A 26,608-nucleotide genomic window follows, 5' to 3' on the forward strand; every position below is an offset into this window, starting at 1 on the left:
GACTTCATATGAGATTCTACAGTGAATACACAATAGGGTGCACCAAATCAAGAGGTGGAACTTAGTTCAAACAGTGAACTGTTCCTAAAATCAATGATGAGACCCATACCACTTTACGGTAGTGAATACTCGCCCACCCCACAGATTCCTACACAAACAGTTGGACACTCCAACATACTGGGTGCCCCATTTATTTTTGTGCTATGACCTCAACAAACTCTCTCATGATTGTAGGTTGATTCTAGGTTGGCTGGCCACAGACATGTGACATGACAGCCTCATTTGCCTCACAAACTCAAACCATAACCAAAACTACCTCCGTTCAGACCTAACAGCCAGCCCTATGGTTTGCCACCACAGAATGCATATTTACTTCATTAAGTATATTTTAAATGACACCTAATTTGTCACCCTAATATGTCAGCTTGCTGAACACACCAAATTACTCAGTGTCATCATCATAGCACTGCCTTCCCACAACAACAGCTGAATCTGCACTGCCACAATTGTTTTCTCAGACACTTAAACAGCAGTTAAAACAAACCAATTATGACAAGCATTTGGACAATAAAATGCCATCCTGGCTTTGGCTATGACCTCCTATCTACTATGAACATTAACCTCATACTGGGTATCACCCTTTGAACACTCTGAATCATTAAACTTCCAACACAACTACATTTAGCCATGATATTACATGAAGCTGAATAACTGGAAAAATGGTTAGCTCTTGTAGACATATTTACAATGCTACAACATAGGCATCATATAAATTACAAAGGCATAGCACCATTGCAGTGTACTATCAACTCACTGCCTGTCTGCTCTCCACCTTGGGCTGCCCCAAGATCCAGACAAGAATGGCTGACAGTGGTGTCACCACACTGAATCCAGACACAGACCAGCAAGCAGTGCAGAGCACTACGTTCATTCTAGGTTGGCCAGCCACACACATGGCCAACACTACATCAACTGCTGTTGCAGCTTGAAGGTCACAACACTGCTGGACCATGCCCAATTCAGCAAAACTGAATGCAACTGCCACCCTCCCTGTGAGTTCCCAAACTTCAGATGCAGGCCACTATCAGTGCACCAGACTGCATAGAGACCAGCAGCCACCAGCCACTATGGGTGACTCAAACACACACATCCCTGACTGCACACCTGGGAGGCACACTTTACACCTTCGACATCAATTCAAGAAAGCACTTATCTCTAGCATGCCAGAGGTGATGTGGGTCCACAACTTTATTTTTGATGAAAGAAATGGATGAAATACTGTTGTAAGTTGCATTAAGATCTCTCTTTTATTTATTGGCTGTGACTAGTTTCGAGCTTCCATTCATTCTCAAACTATTCGTCTTCATGAGTGAGTCAGTCACTTTCAAAGATGAATTGTTTGAGAATGGACACAGCTCAAAACTAGTCACTATCAATAAATAAAGAACAGAAATGGTACCATGCAAAAACAACATAGAAGATTTTACTGCCTGTGTCTTTGTATAGTCTTGGATCACAAGATTCAGCAAGCCAGATACATTTAGCATGGACTGAGGCCAACAGTTTGAATCAGCAGTCTTCACCTCCCTGTGCAAACTCTGTGCCATCAAGCTTAACTGCACCACAGTGTATCAACCTCAGAGTGATGGATTTGTCAAGCAGTGGTACCATACCCTCAAAGAATCCAATATGTGACACTGCAGATCACGGACTGTAGCACTACCTTCAGTACCACTCAGGGTCAGAAAAACCTTCAGTGAAGACCTGCAGGTATCCATTACTGAAATACTGTACAGCAAATCACTAATTCTCTCCAACTTCATCCTACCCACTCAAGGCCATGAACATACAGATCTGCCTGCCTTAGTCCAGTAAATGAAGAGACACATCTGTCTTATCCATGTACCACCTCCTGCTCCCCACTCAACACACAGAGTCCTCAAACATAAAGTGCTAAAAAATTGCGAACATTCCATCCTAAAAGACAACATGGTCCAACCAGCACTACAGTCCCATACTCAGATCCTTTCAAAGCCTTTAGAAGAGATAGCCATGTGTTCAACATTCTGATTAATGACAAACCAAAAACCATCTTGATTGATCACTTGGAACCAGTTCAGGTCCTCAATGAGAATATCAACCATGGTGACACAAACAATGATGATGACTATCCCTCCCTACCCAGTACACAGTGGTCACACACATATACGCACTCCAGATCATTTAAAACATGATGCATCACATGCTACCCCTCCAGCACTCTGCACAGTGAGGGAGGGGTTCTGTGGGGATGTGGATACCAATATGTATTGTTTGTGAGTGAAAGGAGGTTTATCTTTTGATGGAGCAAAGATTTCAGTGTGTTCTGTGTCATAACTCAATATGGATGTGTTATAGGATGTGGATACCAATATGTATTGTTTGTGAGTGAAAGGAGGTTTATCTTTTGATGGAGCAAAGATTTCAGTGTGTTCTGTGTCATAACTCAATTTGGATGTGTTATACTTTGTAAATAAATCTTTCACGCAACTAATCATGTCGACCACATTATTGAGATGTTCATTTTGATTTAACAGGAAATATTCCTTCAACTTTATTGACTAAAACAGTGACTCACTGATATTGCAATCATAGCACACTATGGTTTTTCATCTCATGAAGAGAAAAATGTTACATTTCCAACCATTTAAAACAACTTACCAATATTTCCACTGCACTGAAATCTTAGCTCTGGCTCAATATTTGTGCAGCATTTTTCAGAGAGTGCTTTTATAGATAACTGGACCATTTGCAACAAGTCTGAGTCACTATTAGTATTGTCTGTAAGGTCATTAATATACAACATGAACAGTAAAGTTCTCAAGACATTTCCCTGATGTTTACCAGACGTTACTTCTAGATCTGTCAGTGACTCTTCTTCAAAGATAAAGTGGCATGACCTGTTCACCAATAAATTCTCAATCCAGGAATAAATTTCACTGCATGTGCCATATGATCATATTTTTGCTCTGTGTCTACCTGATTGCCTTGATCCATGGCTTTTAGGATGTTATGAGACACTCTAAAGTATGGGTTGGGTTTGACATGATCAGCGTTTCCAAAACCCTTGCCAGTGAGCATATTGAAGGTTATTCTGTTTTATACTCTTTATTACATTTAAGCTCAGAATATGTTCTAAGATTCTACACCAAATGTGTGTCAAAGGTATTGGATGGCAGACTTGTGGAACACTTCAGCTGCCCTCTTGTAGATGGATGTGTCCTGCACTTTCTTCCAACCACTGGGTACAGTTTTTTGCTCATGGTATGTTTCATATACCAGGTGATCAAAAAGTCAGTATAAATTTGAAAACTGAATAAATCACAGAATAATGTAGATAGGGAGGTACAAATTGACACACATGCTTGAAATGACATGGGGTTTTATTAGAAGCTTGCTTCACAAAAATGATCGACACTGTCTGCTCTGAAATATTGTGAAGGGTTTTCTGTAAATTTTCAATGCATGTTCTTTGATATGTGCAACTGTGTGAAGAGCTGATGAGTCCTCAGTATAGAATGAGATTTTCACTCTGCAGTGGAATGTACATTGATATGAAACTTCCTGGCAGATTAAAACTGTGTGCCGGACCGAGACTCGAACTCGGGACCCTGCCTTTCACAGGCAAGTGCTCTACCAACTGAGCTACCCAAGCTCAGTTGGTAGAGCACTTTCCCATGAAAGTTAAGGTCCCGAGTTCAAGTCTCAGTCTGGCACACAGTTTTAATCTGCCAGGAAGTTTCAGTCCTCAGTATAGTTCAGGGTTGCACTACATAAAGGAATTAAGTAATTGGTGAGAGAAGAATTGCACATGGATGTGAGTCACTGAAATTTTTCTGTACACCAACTTAGAAGTATCCATATTACTCCAAGAGAGATGATTATGTCATCATTACTAAGTACAGGAACAATGTATGTCATCAAAGATCAGAATGACAAAATGTAAATATGGTAATAGGTAACTGCATGAGCATTCATGTAAGGTCCAGACTACTGTCATGTGACGCTGGTGATACTTGTAGTAAATAGATAAAATATTTGGCTAATACAAGAAACAAGAATTTTCTGAATGTAACTATCTTAATAAGATAAGATGCTTGGAAATGGTGACAATTTTGTTGCAGCAGAAACTACAGTCACTTTAGTATAGTGGTTATGATACCAGGCTGTTGCATGAAGGGTTGTGAGTTCAAAACTAACCTAAACTATAAAATTTTAATTTCTATATTCAGTTTGAGTACATTCTAAAAGTATCTACAAATGTCAAGAATCATAGTACTGTAATGTTCTATAACTGTATACATACCGTATGTGTTCTGGCCAGAGGCTGTTCACTCAGCACTCTTGTATGTTCAAGTGCTGAATAAACCTTCGTTAAGTGAAGTTAGTGTTCATCATTCATCTAGTTACACCTTCTTCTACTTGATAATATATTTATTGACACAATAAATTCCTCCATCATAGCTGACATTAGATTTTATTCTGGGCAAAGAAAAACTTCATAAATGGGACAAAAATAAAAAGTGAGACAGTTATCCAGCCACCTGTGGGACTGCATGATGTGTTGTAAGGCTATTTCATATCTTTATAAAGCAGAGGGGTTAGTGCTGGGGCTTGATCCAGATGGATCGGATTGTGGAGCAGCCACTAAAATTGAGCATTCTGTGCTCAGAAGTGTGTTCTGCCACTGGGTGGTGGGTGGTCAACTCTGCTTTTACCCACAGTTTGACAATGACCATTCATTCAGGTGGGTCATGCACACATAAAAGTAAGATGCTCTTAAAGAATTAAGGAACACACTGACCCAGCCATTAGCAATTTGATTGTAGATCTAAGAATCAGGTGTGATTTAGCTGTAAATCATTGTAGATGAAAATTTGACTCTTTCTCAAACATATTCCTACAGTGCTTTGAGCTTTGCTTTCTACTAAATCATGTTACAGTAAAAGTAAGGATAAGGAATGGATAAATTCTGAAATTAAAGTATATTGTACTAGGAAGAGAATACTCTATATAACTCATGAGGAAAATTGTTGAGTTGACACTCCATTACCAACACGATTATAAAATCCTCCAATTTGTTATCAAAAAAGAGAGTCACAACCACTCTGCTCAAAACAGCAACCCAAATAAAACTGAGGTTCCAAAAACTATCTCTGGCAGAAAAGAAGACACTTTCAAATCACTGTACTAGGAAGAGAATACTCTATATAACTCACGAGGAAAATTGTTGAGTTGACACTCCATTACCAACACGATTATAAAATCCTCCAATTTGTTATCAAAAAAGAGAGTCACAACCACTCTGCTCAAAACAGCAACCCAAATAAAACTGAGGTTCCAAAAACTACCTCTGGCAGAAAAGAAGACACTTTCAAATCACTGGCCATCAAATTTAATTATTGCTTTTCCACAGTGGCATATACATTGCACCTACTAATGAACGACCAAATACAGGTGAATTATATGTACTTGCACAGACAATGCCAACACCACAAGCAGGCATTTGCTTAAAAAATGCAGCTCCTAAGGAGATTACAACATCTGTAAGATCATTATGACTGTGTTTCTGGTATAATATTAAATATTTTGTGCTGACCTGATAGGACTACACATAAGTTATTTTTTGTAATCGATCAATGACTGAGGACATGTTTCCTGACAGACCTAAGTATGCTGCAGTAACACACATCTACAAAGCTGGGGATAAGCTAACTATTTCTAATTGTGGATCTATTTCACTCCTTACTTTATATTCAAATCTGTCTGAGAATCTGTCTGTATGATAAAATACTGGCATGTATGACTAAGCAGAACTTGTTAAGTGTTTCTTAGTTTCATTTTATCAAAAAAATCTCACGTGGCACAGCTCCACAATACATCTTGAGTAAAGTCCTGGCATAATTAAGGAAAATTATCCTGCCAGTATACTTTGCAAGCTTATTAGAGTCTTTCATTGCGCAGGTCACAATGTTCTGCTTAATAAATTAAATTATAACATTACTGGTGAAGCATGTAAGGACTCTTACCTTCATCACAGAAATCAGACAGTTGTATTGAGATGCTGTGTCACAGGCATGGAACTAACTGCAGACTGGATGAATAGAAAATGTAGAAAACAACATGTATTGGTACTGGGCCCCCTCCTGTTCATAACATACATACAGGGATTGTCCAGATAGTAAAGTGTCACCTTTTTTATTTCAATTTTTTAAAAATTTATTGTTCAGAAAGGTTCAAAAACTCAAAATACTTTGAAGTATGATCCTTCTGCATCAGTATATTTTTACCAGCAATATTTTCAAGCATCATAACTTTCTCGAGCTTCTCAATCAAGACATTCTTTGGTGAAGCCATCGAAGTAGTTTCCACATTATCCACTGACTCGGTGCATTCCTCTGGGATCCCTTTTTAGCCAAGGGAACCACAAATATTCCACCAGAGCCAGATGGCTATGGTACTGTAGTCACACTGATAAAGGTGAGGTAGCCCGTGACAACAAAGGTTGTGTGAGCTGGCACGTTTTTGTGGTGCTGTTTCCACAAATCGCAGATCTCCTGTCAGACATAGGCTACTATGTAATTCAGTCTCTGGAGCACTGCCTCATAAAATTGAGCATGTTGAATATTTCCAACATCAAGCAAACACTCACTTAAGTGTTTGAATTCAATAACTGGTGCACACAAGTCACATAGTCATCCATTGACAATGTTGATGGGCGTCCTGCGCAGGCCTTGCTGGTGATCTCCTCCTAAACTTCTTTACAAACATCTTGTGCCAACTGTTTGACTGTGGTCTGGAAAGGCTTCTTCAAGCATTCCAAATGTTTCTAGTGGTGTCTTGTTGAGCTGCACGGAAAACTTATCGCAAAGGTCTGCTGTAAAGATTTCTCCATCATAAATTCAATGTAGAGATTCATGGAAGAATTTGTCCTAACCCTCCAAGAGCATGGAGGCAATTAAGCAACCTACCACTGGATAGGTCCTACCCTACCCAATCAGTCCAGCCACTCTGTGAAGTATAGTCTCGTCACAAAAAATTATGATGCATTCCTTTCTGGACATACCCTGTATATGACTTTAAAAATTCTTGCAAAAACCATGATGTTTGCTGACAAAACATGAACACCATTCAAGGGCTCACAATTAACTTATGTGATGATACCTGAACATATCAGCAAGTGGTTTACATATGCGAGTTTAAGCCTTAATCTCACAAAGACTCACATAAAATTATTTCATGCAAATGATAATGACCTGTTATCACCAGAAGTAGGCATCAACAGACATCCACTAGATGAAACACGCTGTATAAAATTCCTTTGGGTCCAATCAGACAAGTTGGAACAATGATGGCAACATACTGATAAACTAATGAAGAAACTTATTTCAGTGTGTGCATCTCTCACTGTACTGATCTACGTGCTGGATTATTTTGAATATTTTGCCTCCTTTTCGTCTTTTGAAACTATCTGGAGTAATACACTTGTGGCAAATAAAGTATTTATTCAACATAAGCAAACAATAAGAATACTGATCCATTACAACTAAGGCTTCAAGCTTCATAAATTCTATTCCTTCTTATAATGTTTTTGCCTTATACCTTTTGTCAGCTCCAGATTAAGCAGAAAGACAGCTGGTATGGCTTTTGCTCCAACCTGAATGGTGTCGTCACCCCTTACATAACAAAAAATTACTCCCACATGGCCCTGATACCTGTAGAAAGGATATCTGTGGTGATGAGAATTCCCTTGCCCATTATGCTGAAGGTCTCATTAAGGCCTTCACAAACAGGCACTAACATTCTCTGCAGTGATGAGAATTCTCTTACCCACTATGCTGAAGGTCTCCCTAAGGTCTTTACAGACAGGCACTAACCTCCAGACCTATTCCACAAACAGATTTCCCATACCACATTCTCACACACCACTAATCCTTCTCCATCCAAAATAACTAGCTGCAAAGGTGCATCATCCATGTTATCCTAGATTGGAGCAACTGAATCATATCCCTCACCCTTCACCAGGGAGTTGATTCTCTAGCGTCATGTCCAGAAATGTAGTAGTAGTTGTAGTAGTAGTAGTAGTAGTAGTAGTAGCTTTATTGATATGTGAATCTCTTTTTACAAGGATATAGGACATGTCAAAGAATTTACAAATTTAGACCAATTTAAAATAAACTAATTTGTGTACACATATATTTACAGACTTCTAGTTAGACATAATCATTAGATTTACTCCTGGTTTACAACACTTTTTTTTACAAATAACTTATTAAATAAAGTAATGCCACACCGTTCACTCATATCTCACTATCAGTCACTGCACGCACTATACACACATTGTTTCATAACACTTCACCCATTACACACACATACACACACACACACACACACACACACACACACACACACACACACACACACACACACTGATGATCCCTGTGCCACTTTCTGTACTGCAACTTCCCATTTGCTATCCTAAAAAACTGAGTTAGCAGCGCTCCATAATGAGTGAGATGTTGAGCTCAGAAAGAGGAAGAGGGTCATCCCTTCCTAGTATCCTTCCAACCCTCCCCAAAGCAGTATTCTGTCACCTAGTAAACCTACACAACATCCTAGTCAATCACTGTCCCACTCCCACTCCCAACCCCTTGCCATAAGGGTGCTATCGCTATAGAAGGCCCAGGAACAAGACTTGTCCAATCCACCCATTCAGTACATCCTACTCCAATCATGTCACCGGCTTATCCTATCCCGTGAGAGGAAGGGCCACCTGTTAAAGCAGCCATGTCATAAGTCATCTATGTTGCAATGACTGCACAGCATTCCATGACCACCAGCTTGGTGTCCACCAGAATGAATATCCACAACTAAACTGTGGTCAAGAAGAAAGTCGATCATCCAGTGGCGTAACTCACATTGAACACAACATGCTAGAGCTCAATGACTGCTTTTCAACCCATGCCGTGTGTATTCTTCCCTCCAACATCAGCTTTTCTGAGCTGTGTGTGTGTGTGTGTGTGTGTGTGTGTGTGTGTGTGTGTGTGTGTGTGTGTGTGTGTGTGTGTTGTGTTTGAGAGTGTATTTACACTCTAGCTTGTCAAAGAATTTGTTCCAAAAGCTAGTAAATTTTTATTCTCTTTTGTATGTGCCTCTTGATGGCATAACACTTCTGCTATTCAGTAAGTGGCCTCCTTTACTTCAAAATATTTACATTTAAAGAACTTTCTTACATATGAATATTATAATTCCAGATTTTCAATACTGTGGTCAGGGTGTATATGCAGACAAGGAAAAAAAATTCCCGGATTTTTCCCAGATTTCCGGGTTAAAAATACACTTTCCCCTAGGTAAAAGTACACTCTTGCAGTGTTAAGTGACAGTATACTTTTCCTAGGAACTGTAAAACTTATCAATCCATTGATTAGTTGTGGTTTTACACACAGGTGTAGAATTTCCTGGCACTTTAGAAAACAAAATGCAGGGGGAAAAAAGACACTTTTTGGAATGGTCTTTGATGTGCAGCAACATGTATGCTGTATGTTTTTGTATTACAAAAGTATAAATTTGAATTCCACCAAACACTACATGTTGCTTTTTGAAGCATTGTAATTGAGATTGTGATGTGCTTTTGGAAGCCTGTCATAGTTCATGTCACATGATCTCGCCAGCCAATGACGGTGGATATTCACAGCATAGGACATGTGGAGTAGTCACCCAATTGCAATATCACTGTTAAGTAGTGCAAACACACAAATAGGAAAAGTTAATTGTTTAAATTAATTTACGTAGTGTTGCTACAAATAATAATAATAATAATAATAATAATATGGTCTCAAAGTCCCAAAGATTAATAAGCTGCAAGAGAAGCTAAGCTGTTACATATAATGTTGATCTTTTTTGTACATGCTACATTTTGAGATATATGTGGGTCTCGCAGGAAGCGTGCAAGGGATAAGTCACTGCAGTCATGCTATCCTCTGTGCCCTTGGTGGCTCAGATGAATAGAGCATCTGCCATGTAAGCAGGAGATCTCGAGTTCCAGTCCTGGTTGGGGCACACATTTTCAGTTGTCCCCATTGAGGTATATCAACACCTGTTGGCAGCTGAGGGTTTCGATAAATTATCATTTCTTTCTAGAGAAGTTGCATGGTCATCACTGGTATCTGTTCTTTCAGAACAGTTACTGTCTTCATATAAGATACATTACACACATGTGCCAGTAAAATTATTAATAATGACACAAATGTCTGATTTTCTGGGCTTGAAATTCGTCTGAATCATCATCCTCAAAGAGTTGATTATTAAATGAGAGTCAAATGTTCTGTGATTTAAGAAATTCATTGTACATTCTCATACATAGTTCATCTTGCATAAAAGGAAATTTACTTTGAAAGTAACACTTTTCAGACAACCATTTGCAATATTTTCCCACGACCTGCTACAAATAGATCTGTTTCAGCAGTTGCCATAGAGCGCCAAGTAACAGGAGTCACCACACTTGGGCAGCTATGATGATGCAGGAAGCCCGTATGTTCGTACCTGTAAAAGATCTAACATTATGTCACAAAAGAAACATGACATCAGATGTTACTCCAAGAGCATCAGAATTTTGTGAACCATACTAAAATGCATAATTTGGCTTAAAGTGCACTTTTGTATGTCCAGATTTGGATGTAAATATTCTTGAAGTACCAGTACTGTATTATCTCATGTTTGGTTCTTTGTTATGGCATAATATCATACATGTTAGAAGTTGAAAACATGCACTCGAAAAGCAGCAAACAGTTGACACTAGCAAATAGTGGGGAATTAAATTCATTTGTTTCAAATAAATTGACTGCCACAGGGGAACAGATTAATAAAAGCCAAATTTCTTTAGCAAACCAACAAAACTAACTTTTTTGAAACTAATAACATATTTCAGCCTTCTGTAATTATGTGTATATTTTAATTCACCTGATAGCTCCCTTCCACAGTAATCCATTTTGTATTCATTTGACATGAGAGCAATAAACACAGAGGAAACAGAAAAATCACTATACGTAAACACGGGGCACATGCAGACTACCCACCTTCCCACTACAACTCAGACTGCTCTGCACCATCAGACCCAGACCAATGATATTTTCGAACCAGTGCAATATTAGATCTAGATAGTGCCCCCACCCCCACCCCCAAACCCTCCTACAAACATTTGAGGTAGAAAGCCAAAAATAAAAAAAAATAAAAATTGCCTTTTCAAAAATATGTTCATTTTGTAGTTCATATCTTTCTGAACAGTCTGGTACATAAAACACATGTGTTCAAGGAAATGTAAGACATGTTACTTGGTCTTAAGTGTGCCAAAGTGCAGTGGCATGCCCCTTTACACAGCATTCTTCTATCGCACATCACTTTATTTCACTCTGTGGAATTCAAACGTGTAATATTTTGTAATGGATGCCGTCAAACTATCTTCAGGACAGTGGAAATTAAAACATCCTGTGGTGCTCTCCTGCTCCCAGTCAGTCAGTTTGACATCCTGCCCCTCTTTAAAAAAAACTCGCAATGAGATTATTTGTAACTGGGAGAACAAGTATTCTTCAGAAAATTTGCACTCTTTATTGCCTATTAGCCAATAACTTCTGTATTCTGTGTCATAAAATTTAATGTAGAATACATAAAACCAAGTAAATCAAACAATCAAAAATCCAGGCTGGAATGTAACAATAACAGAGAAGGAAAGTGGCTACTCACCATATAGTGGAGATTCTGAGTTGCGATATGCCCAATAAAAAGATTCACACACTCATAGCTTTCAGCCATTAAGCTTTTGTCAGCAGTAGACACACACACACACACTCACACACACACACACACACACACACACACACACACACACAAACGCAACTTGGACACACATCTGCAGTCTCAGAGAGCTGAAACTACACTGTGAGCAGCAGCGCCAGTGCATGATGGGGGTAAGGAGGAGGCTGGGGTGGGGAGGGGGAGGGATCGTATGGTGGGAGTGACGGACAGTGAAGTGTTGCAGTTTAGATGGGGGGTAGGAGAGAAGGTGCGGAGCGGGGTGGGGGCAAGTAGCAGAAAGGAGAAAAATAACAATAAAAAGAATTTTAAAGAATGAGTGTGGCAGTGAAATGACGGCTGTGTAGTGCTGGAATGGGAACAGGGAGGGGGCTGGATGGGCGAGGACAGTGACTAATGAAGGTTGAGGCCAGGAGGGTTACGGGGACATAGGCAACAGGGTGGTCCACTTGTTTTTTGGCCACAGTTTGTCCGTGGCCATTCATGCAGACAGACAGCTTGTTAGTTGTCATGCCTACATAGAATGCAGCACAGTGGTTGCAGCTTAGCTTGTAAATCACATGACTGGTAGCCCTGCCTTTGATGGGATAGGTGATGTTAGTGACCGGACTGGAGTAAGTGGTGGTAGGAGGGTGTGTTGGACAGGTCTAGCATCTAGGTCTATTAGAGGGTTACAGGGATATGAGCCATGTGGTAAGGGATTGGGAGCAGGGGTTGTGTAAGGATGGACGAGTATATTGTGTAGGTTCGGTGGATGGCGGAATACCACGGTAGGAGGAGTGGGAAATTCCCAGGTATTTCCCAGATCTCCTGGTTGTCCCAGGTTGTATACACCCTGGTGGTAATATTTCAAGTGGTGTATCTTAAAAGTATAGTACTGTTTGGTAAAATTTAGTTTAAATAAATTACAAGTACCTGTTTATCGGTGATTCGAGCTAAGTGGACTGATGAACCAGCCTGACCCATACCAAATTGATATTGTTTCACACCTTGTTTTTCAACCAAATAAGGACCTGGAGTAGAAACAAAGAACTGAATGAGAAAAGATTTTGAATTTTGTACAAAACTACTTATCATACAGACACAAGTTTAGGCTATTTTTATCGAAAATTCTGGTCTCTTGATAAGGGGGGGGCTGCATTAATGGTTTTATTACATTTGTGCAATCCTGTCATACCTCTGCCTCAGAAATTATGACACTGTGTTATATTGTTGTACTGTCTCATACTCATGTAGGTAAACTTCAACATTGAATGGAAGAACATAATACAGCAACTTCGGGATTTTGAATGAAAATCAGTTATAATGAGACAAACATAATTTTTAATTGACACTTGTCATAGAGCCAGATATTGTTTATAGCTACTGCAATGAACACAAATAAACAAACATAAGAGAGAAAATAACGTAGATGCATTTTATAAAATAAATAAGTTTTCAAAACCAAGCATAGCAAATCATTGTCAGGTGCATGACAGAGAATAATTTCCACTGTAACACTAGAACTTCTTTCTATTCAGTTCCAGTATGGAGCATGGCAAGCCTGTTGCTTAAATGTTGTTGGATATGCCATGCTTAGTCTAATGTTATCTTTGCATTTCCTGTGGGAGCAAAACATAGGGGATTGTAGTATATTTCTAAATTCCTCATTTAATGCTGGGTCTTCAAACTCTGGGTAGGCTTTGGTGGAATAGTCAACATCTGTGTTCAAGCATCTGCCAGTTCATGTTTTTCAGCACTTCTGTGATACTCTCCCAGGAATCAAACAAACATCACCAATGCTGTCTTCTATTTGCTGAAGTAAAGACAGCTGATAGCGTTACATATTTGTTTGGTAGAAAGTAGGAAGTACTACATAAAAATAGCATCTGACCATTCATGCTGTTTGCATTTTTGCTAATATAAGTATTAACATTGTGAGTAGATTGCATTAGTTGTAACTGGTTGTTAGTGTAATTTGTAGAAGTAAACTGAAACTGCTGGTTTTGCTAGTTAGTGATAGATAAGAAAATTATGATCACTTTGGATGTGGTCCCCTTCTTTAGAAAAAACAACACCACACACCCACCACTACCACCACACTATGGTGTTTCTATGGGTAGTCTATAAGTGACTTTCATGGCAAGCGTATATGGTTACTACTTTGATGCAAACACACTAGAGTCTGCCAAGTTTAAAGCAGCATGTTCCTATTGATACATGGACTATATATTTGTGGTGTGGTAACATGGAATGAAAAAAACTGAAGAGTTCCTGGAGTTTTTGAATTCAATCCACCCTAATAAAATTCAGGAAGAAATTTAAAAAAGAGGGTCAGGTAATTTTCCTCAATGTATTAATTTTCCTCAATATATTAGTTATGAGAAGAACAAGCAGATTCTTGGGTCATCCCTACATCAATCCATCACAATATGGTAGAAAGATATTTTGTATAAAAGGCTGTTCCATAGAGTTTCAACTTGGTCAGACAAGGCGAGACTCACTGAAGTGTTACAACATTTAGAAATAGTGTTCCGAAGGAATGAGTACTCAGATTAACAAACTGAGCAGCTACTGTAGTCAATTCCAAAACCTGAGGAAGACACTGAGAATGAGAGAAAAAGAGAAGCCAAAAATTTCTTTGTCTGCCTTACACTAGCTATGTTATATCAGCAAACTTCAACGGAAACATGCTAACTAGAATGTTTCTCACTCCCAACAAAGATAACAGGTTCTCTTTGTAGTACAAAGGCAATCTAGATCTGCAAAATCAGTGTGTGTATTGCATTCCATGCAAATGCAAGATGTCATGCCTAGTGCAAATTACTGGAATAGTTGAGGAGCGGTGCAACAAACATCAGTGACTGACCCTACTACATTAACCAAACAAATCATGTGTCACCAAGCACAACCTCAAATACAATCATGAAAAGAAACACAAGGAGACCAACATCGTGGTTCAAATGTTTAGTTTCTGGGGCAGCAAAATCAAAGAGTCTGTTGAAATGATGATGTTAGAAAACCTAACAAAGGTGACACATCTTTGAATTTCAATAAGGCTTGGGTCTGGCACTCACTTTCTTAAGATCTCACTGGCCACTCATCCACCAGAACTAGAAAATGCTGAGAAAATGAGTGTTTTCTGTAATAATGACGAGTACTCTACATATTATGTGGCAGGCTCTAGGGGGTTGATTCTGGCTACAAATAGTGATGCAGCACCAACTACACTTCACAGTGTGGTTGGAGTCCAATCAAAGAGTACGCATAACAACATAGCTCATGACACCTGGGTAAGTCAGTTAAATATTGTACACAAAACTTAATCAATAAATCAGCTGTACACCTGAAAGCCCACCACTAATAGGTGGTATTTAACATACAAAAGGGCATTATGAATGATCACAAATTTGTCTTAAACATGGAAGAGCATCACAGAAATGCTTATAACCTTGAGTTGACAGACACATGAAAATAGACACTGGCAATCCTGTGAAAGCCCACATACAAAGTGTCAAGGGCCAGTATTACATGAGCCTAAGAATATACTACAAGATCCTACATATTGTCACATCATAACCACACACAAGTCAAATCTGAGAGCAGGTATGTCAATGAAATACAACACTTAGCATGGAAAGCACATTTACTATGAACACCAACATACAACCAGAACAGAACTGAACTCCTGGGTGGAGAGTGCTGTTATTTACAAAAACATGAAATATTTCAGGATAAACAAAAATTATGAACATGTGATATTTCAAGATCTTTCCAGAAATGATATATACTAAATAAGAAATAAGAGAAGTGAACTGGTTACCAGCACCACACCAGCCAGTAATGCTAACCACTATGCCCACTGCATGCATTACATCTTGCAGCATTGCCCCCTCTCAGAGAGAAACAGCAAGCTACAGTTTCAGAAGTTCTCATTGGAGTTGACTATAGTGCCCCCGATCTAAATCTTATCAATAGTTCTCTATATAGCAGTTCAGGCAGATCCTCAAGTTCTGGTTGAGCTGTCACGTCTTCTATGCTATGGCGGGCATCAAAGGTAGCCCTTCACATTGAAGCTTTGTGATTATTAACTGGATCTTCTTCAGTTTTCTTTATCTCCCATCATTGATCTATGCCTCAGGACTATAGTAGGACTTCATATGGAGGACATGGATGATGTCATCACACTCTTCCCTTCTTGGTGAATGGCTTTAATCATTAACTACTTAGTGACATCCAACAAGTGATATAGGATATGATATGATCAAAAGTAGTTCTTTAGTAAGTTTTCAACAGTCCCACTTTCTTCACAGGCAAAAAAATCCACACCCCATCTCCAACACTGTATCTCACTGGCTGGAGATTGGCATTGTAATACTCTTGGTCTTTCTAATTGGCATATGAGGTCCATGTACCCATTTTTGTTTTGGTCTTACAATCTGGGAGCAGAAAGAATAGCATGAAGCCTGTAGCATCTTGCTTCGCTGTGTTACATATGAATGTCACAATGACAGTATTGTATCCCAATCTCTCTGTTTGACAATAAAGTATATTGACAGTACATGTACAGTGTCTGTGAGGTCATTTGTCTGTGGGCAATAGGCAGTTGTCAGCCTGGGGGTTACGCAATGTGGAATTTCTTCTGAAACCAGTCTTTACTAGGAAGTTCCCACAATCATATATCATCACATGGGGTGCTCCATGCTTCAAAATTATGTATTCCACAAGGAACCGTACAATTTTCAGAGATTCAGCAGTAGTCACAGCTTTGGTGACAGCATTGTGGGTGAGTAGTCAGTGCAAACTTTTATACATCAACACATATTTGTTGATTTCAGAAATCTCTCCAAGAGGTCACTTCCAGTTCTGTGGAATGGCACTGCTTCAGATGGGATTGGTACCCAACTGTGCGACCTGCTTTCCTCATTGGCAGTCCTTACAGTGGCTCACATAAGTGTCTAATGTATCAGAACCGACCTGGTCAGTAATACTTGTATGTTAATCTGTCTAGACTCTTCACAAATCCCAGTGACCAGATGTTGGAGCATTGTGAAAATACTGCTGTATAACTGGCCATAGCTGAGCTGGAATAAAGAGCAACAATTTCTGTCCCAATGGACCATTGTTCTTCTTATAAAATATTCTGTTCCTTAACTCTTTGGTTGGTTCCTTCTTCTTTAAGACTTCTCTGGTTTTTATCATTGCTGGTTCTTCCCTCTGCTCAGCAGCAATGTAGCAATGGACAATATTTCATCTATGATGCCATGTTCCATCAAAGGAGTCACTGAAGGTCTGGTGACATCCTTGTGTTTGTGTCCACTTTCCTATACCACTGTGAAGTCATACTCCTGAAGCTTTACAGCACATCATGCCAGTCAACACGATGGCTCATTTGGGCTAATCTGCTAGCATAGAGAATGGTGATCTGTCACAGTGCTGAATGGTTTGTCAAATAAATAGTCGTAACTTGTTAGGGCCTGAACAAATGCAAGACATGCTTTCTCAATTGTCAAGTAGCTGAACTCACACTTGTAGAGAACTCTTGAAGCATAAGCTATCACCTTTCCAGCACCTTGCTGAATTTTTAATAGAACTGCACCCATTCGACTATCACTAGTGCCAGTGTGAAGTTCTGTCCCGGCATTCTCGACACAGATACTGTTGAAGATGTTAGCACCTCTTTAAGGAAAAGAATAAATGTTTTTGTATATTATTCCAGGAAAATATGGAGTATTCCTGCTATTGTTCTTAAAAGGGAACTGCCTTGATGAAGAAGTTCTTCATGAATCATGGGTAGTATGTTCACATTCCTAGAAAACTTCTCACATCATGAATGTGCTGAGGAGTTGGAAAATCCTGAAGATCATGTTTTACTTTTAAGGTGTTCAAGTAGGTTGTTTGTCATAGGTTTGAAGGTGGCTAGAACATTACACAGTTCAACAGCACAACTTTAAACTCATAAAGTGGCAATCAGTAATTATGACAGCAGTCTTTCCTCCTGTCAGCCTCTTCATCCTCACTTTGCCAATAACCTCCCTGCACATTTACAGTCATGAAAAACCTTGCTCCTTTCAAGCAGTCATGGGTGTCATTAATGTTCAGCAGAGGATAAATATCTTTCTTTGTAATTATGCCCAGTCATCAGTAGCTAATGCAGAAATGCCATGTGAAAGTGTTCTTCTTCATAAGGACTGCCACAGAGGACCAAGGACTCTCTCAAGGTTCAAAGTCATCTTCCAACATATTCTCCACTTCCTCCTGGATTACCCATTGTTCAGCTGCAATACTCCATATTTTGGGTAGATGATCCCCAGTGTTGATAAGGTGTTTTATCATGGGCCACTTGTTCTGCCTATTCTCCATTCTGGATTTGAAAGAATACAAAAGTTGATGCAGAATGGCTATCACTCCATGCCATTGTTCCTCTGTCAGACTCCTTCACCAATAACACTAACCTGTCCTTCCTGGACTTGTTTGGCTTCCCCACCAAACATACCTTCAGGGATGAGTTGGGGCTCCTCATGACAATTAGTGATCAAAACTACTCAGTGTCTACCTATCACGCTTCTGATTATCACTTGTTTGCAAATTTCTTTTGTGAACCTGAATAGTTATCTGCAATCCACAATAGCTTTACTGGTTAACTGAGTATCTTGATTGAGGACTGGAACTTGTTTAACTGATGATAGCCAGGCAACAACATCTTTAACAACAAACAATCGTGCAGAGTAATCTTTGGCATGTTGTAGTGCTTTGAGAATTTCCACATAAATTCTACAACCACTTGCCCTTCCTCCATCTAGAACCCACTATATTTTAAATAGAAGTGTGAGAGAGATGAATCCAACCTACTGCACATTACATGTTTTTGTGTGCAAGTCTAAAAACCGTCTCAAGCAAAATGTGGACGTGGCAGCTGAACGGCAGCTGGTAAGTACCTGCTGCATGATCCATAGAGTTTCAGTGTATGTGTAGAGAAGAGCCTGTGCTATTCTTTGCTGGTTTAGTGACTGTGATGATTGTTAAGGACAAATGAAGAAATGACATCAGACTTTTAAGTAATTCAGGTGTTCGACTTGCTAGAAGCAAGATATGTTCATAAATTACGAGTGTTTCTTAAACCAACTTGCTTATGAATGTTAATTTAATGCATTTCTGAACCTAGAAATATGAGGGAAATACATGAAGATGGAGATATTTACATGTGAAATGTGAGAATGTTATTCTGCATAATCCAATACATCATTAATTGGTGAAAAAATAAAGTTTGTATATTTACTCCACACGTTCTATCGTCAAAAAACATTAGAGTGTGGTGACCAGTGAAAAGGACTCGAAAAAATGGGAATTTTGAGAAGAAATCGAAGAAGAAGGTATAATGTGTTACCATAGTAACCAGATATAACAAGACAAGAGAACTGTTTTGTGTAATTGGATTAAGTCCAAAAATCAAATGGAAAAAATTGTGGATGCAACAAAAGGGAAGATTTAAGGAAGTAATAACTTTAAAAGAACAGGAAGAAGACCTCAGTGTATTAGCCTAAGAAGAGACATGATGAGAATAATTCAACTAAGAAGATCCAGTGGGGAGGGTATACAGCTCTCACACACATCGTGGTGTCGCCGACGCAGAAACAACATCAAAGCCACCGGCACCAGTTGCAGTTCATCGGTGTTGACCTGCTTCCACAGTTGCCTGCTGACGCCAATGTCAACACCAATGTCTGATGCCGCTGGCTTGCTGTTCACCAGTGCTGACTCGCCATCACTTCTGCTTACCTACGTTGCGAGAATTCTACACCGAGTGAGTGCAAAATAGAACATTAGTACCTCAGCAAAAAGTGATACAAACAGTAGAGTGACTTTTATTGGTGCAGCTATTATACTTAGAATTTTTTTTAAATGATTACTGGGTCTAAAGCTATTAAGAATATGGATAACTTAAGACAAATGGAAGAAACTTAAGAACCAGTTATGGCTATAAGAGTCAGTAGAGAAATGCCAGACTGGACTGAGTTAGCAAATTTAATTAAACCACAAAGTGCAGGTTCAGATACTGAAATTGCAACTTTAAGTGAAAAGCTAGATTCCCAGAGTGCAGCTTCAACTGCTCCAAATGCTACTTTAAGTAAGGAACTAAATAAAACCTTAAGTAAAGAACAAGGCTCAGTAAATTCTCAATTAAATTTGTTAAATAACAAAGTAGAATCGCAAAGCAAAGAATTTGGTAGTCTATGCAAAGGCATGGGGGGCTTTAAAGACTGAATTTGACAATTTAAACAATAAAGTAGAGGATTTGAAATTAGGATTAAAGAATGAAGCAACTAACTCTCTAAACCTCCATGTAAATCAACTGTTCACTGACTTTAGTCAGAAACAGAATGATCATATCCAGGATTTGATAAAAAGGGAAAATTTGATATTGAAGATAAATGTAATAATGTGGAATCTGAACTTAATGGAAGATTAGGACCATTTGAAAACATGTGTAATGTTAAGTTTGATGCTGTAAAACAGAGACTGCATACTTTAAAAGGGAGCATTGATAAGAATAGCAAATTAATACCAATAATCCAATCACAAATTACAGTTGTTAATACACGAATAGAAAAATGTAGAAAGAAGTCTGGTTCAAAAATGGCTCTGAGCACTATGGGACTTAAGTGCTAAGGTCATCAGTCCCCTAGAACTTAGAACTACTTAAACCTAACTAACCTAAGGACATCACACACATCCATGCCTGAGGCAGGATTCGCGGTCGCGCAGTTCCAGACTGTAGCACCTAGAACTGCTCGGCCACCCCGGCCGGCGTATAACGAAGTTTCCGAGAGAGAATAGCTAACTCTGATATAGTAAAAATAAGTAGTTTGGAGGAACAATTTGAAGGGACTATAGATAAAAAAAGTCACTGAGAGAATGACATCTGGGAACACCTCTTGCACCAAACTGTGGCAGGATAGATCTCAATACCCTTTGTGATGAAATGCATTTTGAAATGTCAGGTCTAGTAATTGAGAGCCTTAAGCTAATGGTAGTAGTAGCATACAGGCCACCTAGTGGTGACCCCCATATCTTTCTGGAGAAACTTGAGGAACTCTTAATGTACATATGTATACCGAAATGGAAAAAATACAATGTTGTCATTGGAGGGGATATCAATTCAAGTTTTGATGTCCTGCAGGACAGAAAAACTGTGACAGAGCTCAAAAATGTGCTTCGACAATTTAACATGTACTATGTTAACTGCAAACCTACCAGAGGCTCATCATGTCTAGACAATATATTTACAAATATTAAGAGAACTTGTATGTCCACTGATGTAATTAGTTTCCCTTTCTCAGACCATGATGCAGTACATCTTAGTCTTAATAATGTAACTTCAGACTGCACCAAACCAGAATCTAAAACTGTGATTACTAGACCAGTGAGCAGAGAGAGGATGGATAGGTTTAGACATGCCCTCACTTATTTCAGTTGGGACATATGTTTTATTAGGCTTCAACACTGTTCAGCTGATATTGAATTCACAAAGTTTTTCTCCATCTTTTTAAATGTATTTGAAAGTAGCATCCCTCTGAAAAAATGTACAGTGAATATTAGTAGTAATTACAAGAAAAGGAAAACGAAGGAATGGTATACTCCACAGTTAGGGCAACTGAAAAACACTGTTATGCTGTATTCTAGTCTGTACAAAACTAGTAAACCAAAACTGTATAAAGACCTGTATGCTAAAGCTAAATGCAAGTACAGGAAGGCAATAAATGAAGCAAAGAAACTGCATAACATAGTAAACATTGAAAAATCTAACAATAAATGCAAGAAGGCCTGGAGTGTAATAAACTCCATTGCACACACTAAACACAAATAGGAAATTGCCATTAGTCCAGAAGAATTTAATAAATATTGCATTCAGTCCATTGAAGAAATTAGTAGTTCAATAATCAAACCACCTAAAAATGCACTTAGTATTATGGACAGCTGCTTTGAAAAGCTTCCCCCAAGCACCTTCACTTTCACAGAAGTGAGCCCAAATAATATCCTAAAAATAGTGAAAAATTTTAAACCTTCGGTTAGTGTTGATTACTATGATATGTCATGTAATTTGTTGAAAGATGTTATTGATTGTGTGATTTATCCTTTAACCTTTTGTGTTAACAAATGCCTAGTTGAAAATAAGTTCCCCGACATACTAAAAATTTCTAGAGTTGTGCCCATATACAAAAAAGGGGAAAAGAACTGTCACGCTAGCTACAGACCTATATCCATGACCCCAGTTTTTTCAAAAATTTTAGAAACGATTATGTATGAGTAAGTTAGTGCCTACTTGGGTAAACTAAATATAATTAGTGATAAACAGTTTGGATTTAGGAAAGGTAAATTCACAACAGATGCAATGGACTCCCTCGTAAAATTAGTCCTAGATGTGTTTGAGGCTAGGGACTATGCCCAGGCTACATTTTGTGACTTGAGCAGAGCCTTTGACTGTGTAGAGCATGACACTGTGCTGAATAAGATAGTTTACTATGGTTTTGATGACAACAGTATAAATATGTTCAGGTCTTTTCTGGAGAACCGTCAACAAGTTGTGTGCATTGGTAGGGATAAATCAAATTTGGTTAATGTTAGGTACGGAGTGCCTCAAGGGTTAGTGCTTGGACCTTTACTGTTTATATTAATGATTAATGACCTGCCCTTATTCATAAAATCTCATACAATATTGTATGCTGATGACACAACTTTTCTACATAAAAGCTCTGATCTAGGTACACTGCAAACACTGACCGAAAATACCCTTGCTCAGTCCTCATTATGGTTCAAAGCTAATGGCTTCTTGCTAAATGAAAACAAAACCCAGACACTTTACTTTAGCCTCAGAGAGATTCCTAACTACCAGGAATTAGAAACTGTTAAATTTTTAGCTGTTACTATTGACAATAAATTGACGTGGGAACCACACATTAAAAATATATTGGCTAGGCTTTCAAGAGTGATTTATCTAATTAGAAATTTAAAAAGACATGTTCCCAATGACTATGTGAGATCAGCATATTTTGCCTTCTTCCAAAGCATCATCTCTTATGGAATTTTACTGTGGGGTAGTAGCTATCATGTAAATGACATTTTACTTTTACAGAAGAAAGTAATAAGAATAATAATGGATTCTGATAAAACAGAACATTGTAAACCTCTGTTTATTAAATTGCAGTGTCTTACAGTAGTAAACATATTCATCTACAATGTTTTAATGTACATTAGAAACAATGTGTCTAATTTTGTGTTGAGAAGTGATATTCATAGCCATAATACTAGAAACAGAACATCTGTAGACGTACCATATCATAGATAATCAAAATTGCATAACTCTTACCTAGTTCTTGGACTAAGGATGTTTAATAGACTAAGTGCTGACTTTAAAGAACTGCCTGTAAATATCTTTAAAGCTAAATTATACAAGCTACTAGTGAACAATCCATTTTACTGCATTGATGAATTCTTTGAAGATGAAAATACTGTATTCTAACGTGTACCTATTTTATGTAAACCAATTCACTTCGATATAGTAGTTTATGTAGAAATATATGCTCTTGACTTTGTCTATTGCTGTAATCGGCTGAACGACAATAAAATTATTATTATTATTATTATTATTATTATTGCTTCTTCCAAACTTAATGAGCCAGCAAGGTTATAGACAATATGTTGAAAGAATTCAAACATGTCTAGGACAGAGTAGAATGTAGAATAACTTCACCTAATGTGGTATTGACTACTGAAGGGGTGACTGTTTTGCAGTGGGGCAGCTTTCAAACAAAATTTAACGAGAAGTACTGGTCTGCACTTGCTCAAGTGAAGTTAATGTCACATCCATGGTATCAAGGTGGAGTCATCTAATCCCCCAAGGATGTTAACTCTCTGTGTTAATGGGCAGAGTGGTGACTGTTGGACCCTGAGTTGTTTTTGGTGTTCCTTCTGTAATAAAATTTTCCTGCACCCAGTTCCCTTCAAATCTTAAATTGTTCCATAATCTGTTCCTAAAATTAAACTATCCTATAATGTTAGTAGAAAGAAAACTAGATAAGACTACATGATAAAGACTGGCTTAAGAGAATCACAGATAAACAGTGAGCTCTAGTTGAAATAAACAGAATAAGAATATTATGTCTGTGTAAAACATAATATAATGTGACAAACTGAACAACTGTTATACTCTAGTGTATAATTTTCTATTTTGTGTAGAATGTTTTATACCTTTCACCTTCACAGGAGGGTTTGTATCAATTTTGAAAGGGGTGGGTAGTGTAAATAAAAACATTATTTACACCAACAGATAAATCATGACTAATACAAAACACACAACACACCTTACAAATGACCCTCACAAACAAATGTGCCTGATTCTTCACCATTTGCCATTTTCATAGGGTTGCTAAGATTTTCTTTGGGGACCTAAGGGTGAAGATGGGATTGTCCATTCTGTAGGAGACAATTTAACACCATACCTCCTCCGGCTTCTCACTCAAGTACCAGTGAGGTAGGGATCCTGGGGAAGGGGGGTGGGAAGGATTTCCTGTCTTTGGGGCTGTCTTCTTTCTCTTCTTTGATCTTAGCAACCATTTCTATTTTTTTTTTCCTTTCTTACTTCTCTTTTCAGGACCTAACTATTTTTTCCCTCTTTCCATATCCATAAACTTCTATTGTAGAAGTCCTTCCTAGTCTCTGTGGTTTCTAATAATGTACAACTTATTTTGACATAAGAAGGCTGAAGAATCAGAACACACAAACACACTTACACACACACAAAAAAAATACAAATACACAAACAATGAAGTCACAGATTGGAATGATGTAAGAACCACCAAGGGTTGTAGGGGAGAAGATACATGTACATCTAGAAAGATGCACACATTGTTTTTTATTATGACAGATCTACATCGTCTATTTACATGAAAAGCCATCTCATCATATATATATATATATATATATATATATATATATATATATATATATATATATATATATATATATAAAAGGAAAGATGATGAAACTTACCAAACAAAAGCGCTGGCAGGTCGATAGACACACAAACAAACACAAACATACACACAAAATTCAAGCTTTCGCAACAAACTGTTGCCTCATCAGGAAAGAGGGAAGGAGAGGGAAAGACGAAAGGAAGTGGGTTTTAAGGGAGAGGGTAAGGAGTCATTCCAATCCCGGGAGCGGAAAGACTTACCTTAGGTGGAAAAAAGGACGGATATACACTCGCACACACACACATATCCATCCACACATATACAGACACACACATATATATATTTTGTCTTTAAATATGTCTGCTTGTGTCTGCATGTGTGGATGGACATGTGTGTGTGTGCGAGGGGAAAAAAGGACGGGTATACACTCGCACACACACACATATCCATCCCTATGTGTGGATGGATATGTGTGTGTGTGCGAGTGTATACCCGTCCTTTTTTCCCCTCGCACACACACACATGTCCATCCACACATTCAGACACAAGCAGACATATTTAAAGACAAAATATATATATGTGTGTGTCTGTATATGTGTGGATGGATATGTGTGTGTGTGCGAGTGTATATCCGTCCTTTTTTCCACCTAAGGTAAGTCTTTCCACTCCCGGGATTGGAATGACTCCTTACCCTCTCCCTTAAAACCCACTTCCTTTCGTCTTTCCCTCTCCTTCCCTCTTTCCTGATGAGGCAACAGTTTGTTGCGAAAGCTTGAATTTTGTGTGTATGTTTGTGTTTGTTTGTGTGTCTATCGACCTGCCAGCGCTTTTGTTTGGTAAGTTTCATCATCTTTCTTTTTAGATATATTTTTCCCACGTGGAATGTTTCCCTCTATTATATATATATATATATATATATATATATATATATATATATATATATATATATATATATATATATATACACATAAGGTGTCTGTATGTGTGGATGGATATGTGCGTGTGTGCGAGTGTATACCTGTCCTTTTTTCCCCCTAAGGTAAGTCTTTCCGCTCCCGGGATTGGAATGACTCCTTACCCTCTCCCTTAAAACCCACTTCCTTTCGTCTTCCCCTCTCCTTCCCTCTTTCCTGATGAGGCAACAGTTTGTTGCGAAAGCTTGAATTTTGTGTGTATGTTTGTGTTTGTTTGTGTGTCTATCGACCTGCCAGCGCTTTTGTTCAGTAAGTCACCTCATCTTTGTTTTTATATATAATTTTTCCCACGTGGACAAAGACTCTTTGTCTTTAAATATGTCTGCTTGTGTCTGTATGTGTGGATGGATATGTGCATGTGTGCGAGTGTATACCTGTCCTTTTTTCCCCCTAAAGGTAAGTCTTTCCGCTCCCGGGATTGGAATGACTCCTTACCCTCTCCCTTAAAACCCACTTCCTTTCGTCTTCCCCTCTCCTTCCCTCTTTCCTGATGAGGCAACAGTTTGTTGCAAAAGCTTGATTTTTGTGTGTATGTTTGTGTTTGTTTATGTGTCTATCGACCTGCCAGCGCTTTTGTTCGGTAAGTCACCTCATCTTTGTTTTTATATATAATTTTTCCCATGTGGAATGTTTCCTTCCATTATATATGCTCTTCTCTCAAGCTGTTCCATATTTTGGTCACTATTTAGTATTGTCATGTCATCAGCATACAATATTTTCTTTTCTTCCTCCTCAACACCTATATCATATATATATATATGCCCAAACTCTTTGCCTCTGTATATGTCTGCTTGTGTCTGTATATGTGCGGATGGATATGTGTGTGTGTGCAAG

General features: G+C 38.4%; 1 protein-coding gene across 1 annotated transcript in view; it reads right to left on the bottom strand.

Annotated features, from left to right (window-relative positions):
* Positions 1-26,608, bottom strand: part of LOC126481907 (integrin alpha-PS5-like) — a 553,290-nt gene that overhangs the window by 360,962 nt on the left and 165,720 nt on the right. Inside the window, exon 5 of the mRNA XM_050105865.1 lies at positions 12,763-12,860. Within this exon, the coding sequence (XP_049961822.1) occupies positions 12,763-12,860 (98 nt within the window). The remainder of the gene's footprint in view (positions 1-12,762; positions 12,861-26,608) is intronic.

Source organism: Schistocerca serialis, chromosome 5, assembly GCF_023864345.2.
Source record: "Schistocerca serialis cubense isolate TAMUIC-IGC-003099 chromosome 5, iqSchSeri2.2, whole genome shotgun sequence".
Taxonomy (NCBI): domain Eukaryota; kingdom Metazoa; phylum Arthropoda; class Insecta; order Orthoptera; family Acrididae; genus Schistocerca; species Schistocerca serialis.